Raw genomic sequence first — 8,688 nt, 5'->3', positions numbered from 1 at the left:
GGCACTCCAAATTCAAGCTCCAACTTCGCCAAAATCTAAAATTGTCATGGTTACCAAACACAATTAGTGCCTTTAGGATTGAGTTCTTAAAACAACACTTGGCTACCGAAATTTCGGCAGCACTTCCTTTGTAAATACATCATTCCCCAAAGTCATCTTAGCCAATTCTCATCAACAACAATCCGGAATTCAACCCGGCCAAACTATCAATCATAATATCACAATCATATTAACAATTTCCAACTTCAATCCAAAATACATTCTAATAACTTAATCAATATACTACTTCCATCAAGGCTTTCCAACTCCAATGAAAACAATAACAAACTAATAATTCATATACCAACAATATCGTACAAGTCTCATAATCTTCCATGCATGCAAGAACTCTATAATCAAATTACATAATCTCTACACCAAGCCTCCAATTACCATAATTTCTCTAATATCCTTAGGCTTCTATTAGCAACATAACTCACACAATAACGATTAAAACATTGAATAAAATCAATTCATTCCCTTCCATATTGTACCATAATCACACGGCCATACCACCATACACACAACACACGGCCAACATCATGCCTACACAACTACAACCTCTCCAAAATCATTCAATTTCCATTATCAACATAGTATTGACAATAATAACAACCAAACACTAGATAATATAATTAAAACATGATTTCCATGCACACACATATACATCACACCCCACGGCCAGCCCTCTATCTTCTTGCTCTTCATGAATTTCATCCATTTTCATGCACTACAACATCCACAAATATCCATAACGTGCAAAGGAGGATGAATTCATACCTTTTTACTTGAATTCTTCACTTGGCTTCAATTGGAAACTTATCAAGGTTTTTGTTTTCCTTGCTCCAAAGGACCTTCCACTATGTTAAGGACTCTCCAAGGAATGGTTTGGCTAGGAGAAACAAGTTGAAAGCTTTCTCTCTTTCTCTTTCTTTTTTTTTTTCCCTTCGGTTTTTCTCCCTTTCTCTATGGCCGAAGGCCACTTGCTTTCTCTTCTTTCTTGCTCTTTAATTCTCTTGAATTTTCTAGAAAATTATGGATAAGATGACCACTAAGTCATCTTTTAAACCCATGCCTTAATTCCCTTATGGGCTTGGCCCATTAAGAAGGAGTTGGATGGCCAACATGGCCCAACTCAACACAAGCCCACTTTTTTTTTTGTCATCCAATTCATGAAAAATTATTTTCCAAGTTCCAAATTTACCCTTCGTCTTCCTCCATAATTCCACGAGACATATTGCGAATTTTCCTTTACGCCCTTGACCTTTCTTAATAATTCCGCCTCTAAATGCTTCATAAACCATTCATATGCTTAACAACTTAAAAATAGGGCCTTGCTCGTCGTCCTCCCGCAACTGTCTTGAATTATCCGATTGCACAAAATGCGGGATATAACACAAACCATATGAAATAACTTATGGAAATTAGGGGCATAATCGTCAATACAAACTTAATAGAGAAGTAAGTGATCGATGCTCGAGAGTTAAGACGGTAGTCACACTAAGTCCTTTCAAAAGTCGTTAATACTACACAGGGGAAAGTCTCGGGGCCCATGGACGAGTATCCAACCAATCCGAGTCCATTTATGAAAGTTGGAGACCTTGTTCATTATGGGATCTCCCACGAACGTTTCGAAGCGATCCGAGCTCGTCTATGAAAGTTACGGTTGTTCGTAGTTATAGAATCCTTTAAAAACAATATTCTTTATGCAAGATTTGAAATCCAATTATACAAAAGACTTAAGAACCATAAGTTGACCATATTAAGGACTTTAACATTAAGAAGTAAATAAGAAGCGTATACGTGCTCGGATCTTAAGAATGAAGTTCCCCCCGAGACTCGTACTTACACTAGGACATGCCAAAAGAAAGAAAAGTTAGGCTTTACATACCTCGTCCGCTTCCTAGATTAAACCAAACTTACGTCTTGGCTTCTCCAAAATCTACAATAACATCATTAGACGCCCAACATTAGTCGTAAGCTCTTAGAAATCCAATTCTAAACTAGCACTTCATTTACAGAAATTTGGGCAGCATTTCCCCTGTAAATTCAACAACCCCGAGAATTCAACTCGGCCAAATCTTCAACAACAATACCAACAACCATTCTAACAACATCAATAGTTAATTCAAAAGGCATTCTACCATCAATAACTCTTTTCTACATATTTCGACGACAAATCCATTTTCATTCAAATTAACCACATACAATTAGGCCAACGCCAATGTTCATACATTCAAGTACTAATCCGAAATCATTCAAACGAGATTCAAGAACGCTTCAAGCAACTCGCACAATATTCAAAATAACCAAATCAACATACCAAGCCACCCGAAACCTTCCAACTTCCACAGGAACCACAACAACACATTTCTTTCTTTCAAATTCATAAACTACACCAATAATCCACATATTCACAACATTAACCTTAACAATACAAGAAACTACACTAAATTCACGTTATCTTCAAAACAGCCCATAAACGTTCTCTACTTCAACTTGGACCATTAAATCATCATTTTCACCATAGAATTCATACAACAACAACCAAAACATACTAAATAAAATTAGTTCTTCATTCCTACACACAACACACATACTCGGCCACACACTAACATCCATATTTTCATGAATTTCATCCATTTCCACTTACTACAACATGCACAAACCCTTCATAGCACATGAAAAGAGGATTAAAACTTACCTTCTTCCTTCCACTTCTTCACTCGGCCAAGGTGAGGTTTTGCAAGAACAAAGGCTTTGCTTGATTCAACAACTACTTCATGTTGTTTAGGACCTTCCAATTAGTTGAAAACCTAGAAGAAAATAATTTTTTTGTGATGGATTCTCCATGGCCATATTCGGCCAGCTTCAACCGAACGTTCTTTTCCATTTTTTTCTCCATGTTTCTTCATATTTCTAGAGTTGGAAAAGATGACTAATAACTTGCTTGGTCATCTTATTATACACATATGTTATTAGTCCAAGTGTACCATGGCCCACATACTCTTGGATGAATTTTATTTTGCCAAATCATGGGTGGCATCCCACTAGTGCCACACGGCCAAATGGCTTGTTTCATGAAAAATTAATAACTTTCAATAATTCACTTTTGACCCCAAATTTTCCTTAATATTCCATACCAATAAAATCATAAGCAACTTATGCCTTAAAACTAAATCGAAGGTCAAAAATCTCAATCTCGTATCCCGAAGTAACCTTGTCCTTAACTTTTCGCAGTTAGCTCGGAATGTCCCGACGTACAAAATATGGGATATAACAGCTTTGCAAACCCTAGGCACTTGAGTCTCACTTTGATCTTTAATTTTTCCTTGGGGAAGTGATGGAATATGATGGGAGATGTTTCTAGAGCTTCTATGAACTTGGGTTTGGGTTAAAATGATTTAAGAATGAGGGGAGATCAAAATATATAAAATCAGCAAAATCCACCGCATTAAAGATACGGTCATCGTCCGTATTTACCACTTAAAAATTTTCCTTCTCTGTTAAATTTTTAGATCCTTAAACACGGCCAGTATTTCAAGATATGGTCCATATCTCAAAAATACAGTCTATATAAAATAAATTCAGAACAAAACTTGCCGAAACGTATTCTCTGCAATTCACTTATCCTCTAAACCTTCTATAACTTACCAAACATGAACTTAATCCCTTATAAACATAAGATTGGTATGTCCAACCTCCTATAACCTCGGAGACAGCCTCGGTGTCCAAGACTAGGGTAGTTAGCATACGACGAATCTCAACATATAAAACTGCAAGGTGTAACAGTGTCCATGTGTGGCAAGATTGATTCTTATATTCTTGTTGGCATTGTCATCATGCATACACTCATTTATACACATATTAGGATTGGGTTACGCACCGCAACACTTACTGGGATCAGGTTGCACATACAGCAACACTGATTGGGATCGGGTTACACGTTTCGCAACATTAACTATTGGATCGGGCTGTGCGCCACAATAGGTACATGGACTTAGCGGTCCCCCATGTGTCATGACTGTCGAGTCGACGAGATATTCCGCTCGAAATGTGTGTGTATCATTGCATTTGCATTGCATTCATCTCATATATATGGCATTGTATTTTAACCTAATGGTTGATTTTATGGTCATACTTAGACTTGATAGTGATTCTTGAGGTTGTACTTCGGACTTATAGTTGATCTTGACAAGATATACTAGACTTGGTAAATTTGGTACTGGATATGATAATCTTGGACTGTGTTGAGTTGTATCTGATTGTGAGCATGTCTATCTTTCAGTCTCTTTCTTTTGCTTATGTTATCTAACTGTTGTCGACCTATGATGCCTACTCAGTACGTGTTGTTGTACTGATTCTACCTTGCCGCATTCTTTTATGAGCGCAGAGTACGTGACTGGGTCGACTTCTTCTCTTCGTGACTGAGTCTCGAGGCTGTTTGATGAGCATTTTAGGGTGAGCACTTGGACGGATCTGCAGACGTGATGTCTCCTCTCTTCTACTTGTCTTACTTGTTATTCTGAGATAGTATTCTACTTTTAGACTATGTATTTGTATTTCAGACTTATGGATTTATTTTAGAGAGACAGGTAATTCCGAGGGTATTTTGAAAAGCTCTCTTCTCTCTCCATGCAAAACCCTAAAAAGTGAACAAACCCTACACCATAGCAGTGGCCGGCGGCCAGCCTCCGATGGTGGCTGGCCTGGACAATGCCTCCTCCTCTCATTTTCCACCATTACCTCAATTCCCAAACACAGAAACTAGCACAAATCCTACCTTACATGATCAGAAAACCCTTGTTACTTATGCAGATCTTATAAACCCTAATTCAATTAATGAAGCCATGCAGACGTCAAAACCTCATATTGAACCCATCCCCATCAAACCTGTGGAGATGAGATATGGAAAGGCAGTGGTAAGATGGACAGAAGATGAAGTTTCACGTATGAACTTAATAGAAAAACTCAACTATGCTGTGGTTGGGAAGTTTTCTCATGGTTGGCCTGATTTGGAAGAACTTCATGTGGTTATTCCCAAGCAATGTGGGATTAACGGAGATTTTAGAATAGGTCTATTTCGACATAGACATATTCTGATGCGTTTTAAGTTGGTTGGAGATTTTATTACAATGATATCAAAGGGTGTTCATTATATTAATTTAAAAGATGGATATTATTATCCTACGAGACCATTGATCTATGATCCTAAGTTCAGAATTGATGAGGAGACAACAATGGCTATGGCATGGATCTCGTTCCCCTATTTGTTACCTACCTTTTTTTTGTCAAGGAAGCCTTGTTCTCATTAGCCTCAGCAGTTGGTAAGCCTTTATAATTAGATTTGATTACAATCAACAAAACCAGGCCTAGTTGTGCTAAGGTTAAGGTGTTAGTTGATTTGGTAGCAGATTTGCCTGATTCTATTAGGATGGAAATTATTGATGAAAAGTCTACTGAAATAAGAATTGTTGATGTGAATATTCAATATGATGTTCTTCCATTCAATATGATGTTCTTCCCAAATATTGTAAGAAGTGTAAATTACAAGGCCATAATGAAGAGATTTGTAGAACTCTTCATCCAGAATTGGGGAAGAAAAGTGAAGACTTAGATGATAAAGATGAAGGCAAAGAAGCATATCAAGGAGAAGGTAAAGGGAGAATAGATGATGTAGAAGTGAAGCACAAAAGAAATGAGTGGAACAAGATGAAGACTCCTAGATTTATACCAACAGGCAAAGTTTTTGGACATGCTGTCAAATTCAATCTTGCCAAAGATGATAGAGTTTTTACAATAGAGAAGAACCCTGAGAAATGTATGAATGGGAAGCCTGTAAATGTTAATGAAGTGGGAACAACTGTGACTATCCAAAATAAATTTGAAGCTCTGATCAATGATGATGATGTTGCAGAAATGAAAGTGGAGGATGTTTATGAAGATCCAAAACTACTTGAGAAGAATCAGGACCAAGTCAACTCTTAGCTGGAAAAGAATGACATAGTTGAGGTGGAATAGGTTGTAGATTTAGCAAGGTGTGAAGTGAATGAAAAGGTACCTGATGATCAGAATCAAGGGGAAGATCAGGCTTCAGATGACAATGGAGAGGATAATGTGGAGATAATCACTGAGCCTATTGTCAATATGGAGTAGATTCCATCAGAAGAAGTTGGCAAGGATGTTGTGAAGGATGATAACTCTGATAAGAGTCATATTCATCAGTCGTTGTCTCCTTCTTCCAAATAGGGAGATAGAGTTGATGAAGACTTACAAGGAGGGTTGGAGGAAGAAGAAGTGCTTGTTGACATAAGTTTGAAGCAGCAGGCAGAAGTTAATGGTATAGAGGAAGATATGTTTCAAGCAGATGCTGATTCAGGATTAAATTTGCCAAGGGAAGAAAATCAGACTCAGAAAGCAGATACTGAGGTTGCAGAAGAGAAAGAAGTTCAATCAAATGATCAGGAGGTGGTAAAATGGTATCCTCCAAAGCCTCCTAATGATCAAATGATTGAGATTGATAAGGTAGCTGCTTAAATTATGGAAGACAAGGGCAACAGTTCAAGTGACTCAAGGTTGAAAAAGGATTCTCCCGTGAGGCATTTACATGATCTGGTTTCTCACAATATATCAGAGGAGGAGAGGAGGCAAGAATATGATGACAATGCAATTGCTTTGATAGAAGACAAAGAAGAGAGCATTCAAGATTCTCCAATTAGAGTTAAAGCTATTTCTCCAAAATCTGTAGTAAAGGGTGGAAAAAAGGGGAAAAAGCAAGTGGAAACACCAGTTTCAGTCAGAGTGATGCCAAAGAGGGGTGCAGCAAAATCCAACTGTAAATGATGATGAAAGCTTTTATATGGAATATAAGATCTGTTAGAACTCAAAAAGCATTTCACAGGCTTCAAATGCTGCATAGACATCATAAATTCACCTTCATAGCTCTGATGGAACCTTTCCAACAGGCCAGGAATGTTGAAATCTATAAGAGGAAATTGGGAATGAATATTGCTGGCGAAAATAGTAATGGCAAAATTTGGTATTTTATTGAGGCCAATGTAGATGTGCAAGTTTTGGCAGATATAGCTCAGCAAATCTCTTTAAAATTAGTGCTTCTTGATCAGAATAAATCTTTGGTTATTACTTTAGTTTATGCTAAATGTAATGAATCAGAAAGGTTGCAATTATGGGATGACATTTATCAGGTGGAAGACTCTATTAATCTTCCATGGCTAGTTGGAGGGGATTTTAATGTGGTTTTACATGAAGATGAGAAGATAGGTGGGATTCCAATCCAACCTTAAGACTATGAAGATTTTGATTTTTGTGTAAATTCCTGTGAATTGACGGAGACCAGTTTCAAAGGCAGTCATTTTTTACTTGGTGGAATGGTAGAGGAGGTTCAGATTGCATCTTTGAGAGGTTGGATAGAGTTTTCATTAATCAACAATTTCAAAGAATGGTTTGCACAAGTAGAAGTTGAACATCTCACAAGGACAGGTTCTGACCATGCTCCTTTGTCCATTACTTTGGGAGAACAAAACCAGGCATATATTAGACCATTCAGATTTCTAAAGTTTTGGACTGAGCATCAAGGTTTCTTGAGCATAGTAAGGGATAATTGGTCAAGTAATTTGGATGGCAATCCTTTCATGTTGTTTAAATAGAAATTGAAGCACATAAAGAAGATTCTGTCAAAGATGGAGCAAAGAAGTTTATGGAGACATTTTCAAGCAGCTGATTATTAGAGAAGAAATAGTGAGGATCAAAGAGGAACTATTTAAAGAGGATCCTTATCCTTTGAACAAAATTATTCTACAACAAGCACAGGTTGAACTAAAGAAGTATTTGCATTTTGAAGAAGAATTCTACAGACAGAAGGCTAATGTTACTTGGTTTTCTAAAGGGGATAGAAATACTAGATTTTTCCATAATCTGGTAAATGGTAGAAGGAAGAGATTACAGATTAAAAGAATTCAGAATTCAAATGGAGATTGGATAGAAGATGCTGCTCAATGGCTGTAGAGGCTGAAGAATTTTTCAAAAAATAGTTTTGTCAGGAGCAAGAAGCTATAGATTTTAGCTTACTTCACCATGTTCTTTCAATGGTGTCTGAGGAAGATAATGAATTATTAGTTGCTGTTCCTAATGCCGATGAAGTCAAACAAGCAGTTTTTTCTTCGAATGGGGATAGTGCTTGTGGTCCTGATGGATTAACAGGTACTTTTTTTCAAGCGTGTTGGCATATTGTTGGTCCAAATATGCTTAATGTGGTTAAATCCTTTTATGAAGGTCACACTCTTCCTAAATCAATCACTCATACAAATTTGGTTTTACTGCCAAAGAAGCAAGATGTTCAGACATATGCAGACATGAGGCCAATCAGCTTGAGTAACTTCATTAATAAAGTTATATCAAGAGTGGTTCATGGTAGATTGGAGGGCATTTTGCCAAGGCTTGTTTCACCAAATCAATCTGGTTTTGTGAAGGGGAGAAGCATTATTGAAAATGTTCTTTTAACTCTGGAAATAGTCACAGACATAAGGAAGAGAGGAAAACCAGCAAGTGTAATCATCAAGTTGGATATGGCAAAGGCCTATGATAGGGTGTCTTGGTTGTTTTTTTATCAGAATTCTTAATAAGATGGGC

At 37.2% G+C, this 8,688-nt stretch overlaps 1 protein-coding gene across 1 annotated transcript; it reads left to right on the top strand.

Annotated features, from left to right (window-relative positions):
- Positions 1 to 6,878: 6,878 nt before the first annotated feature.
- Positions 6,879 to 8,064, top strand: LOC132053675 (uncharacterized). The gene is made up of 3 exons (XM_059445789.1): positions 6,879 to 7,320; positions 7,435 to 7,693; positions 7,740 to 8,064. The coding sequence occupies exons 1-3, from the start codon at positions 6,879 to 6,881 to the stop codon at positions 8,062 to 8,064; spliced, it is 1,026 nt and encodes a 341-aa protein (XP_059301772.1).
- The last annotated feature ends 624 nt before the right edge of the window (positions 8,065 to 8,688 follow it).

This window comes from Lycium ferocissimum, chromosome 4 (assembly GCF_029784015.1).
Source record: "Lycium ferocissimum isolate CSIRO_LF1 chromosome 4, AGI_CSIRO_Lferr_CH_V1, whole genome shotgun sequence".
In the NCBI taxonomy this organism is placed as follows: Eukaryota; Viridiplantae; Streptophyta; class Magnoliopsida; order Solanales; family Solanaceae; genus Lycium; species Lycium ferocissimum.
The sequence above is the reverse complement of the archived record's forward strand: the minus strand, read 5'-3'. Positions and strand labels throughout refer to the sequence as shown.

Coding starts and splice junctions, on each gene's coding strand:
- LOC132053675 (XM_059445789.1), top strand. CDS start 6,879: ATGATGATGAAAGCTTTTATATGGAATATAAGATCTGTTAGAACTCAA. Junction 7,321..7,434: donor ACATGAAGATGAGAAGATAG/GTGGGATTCCAA, acceptor GTGGAATGGTAG/AGGAGGTTCAGATTGCATCT. Junction 7,694..7,739: donor TTGGATGGCAATCCTTTCAT/GTTGTTTAAATA, acceptor ATTCTGTCAAAG/ATGGAGCAAAGAAGTTTATG.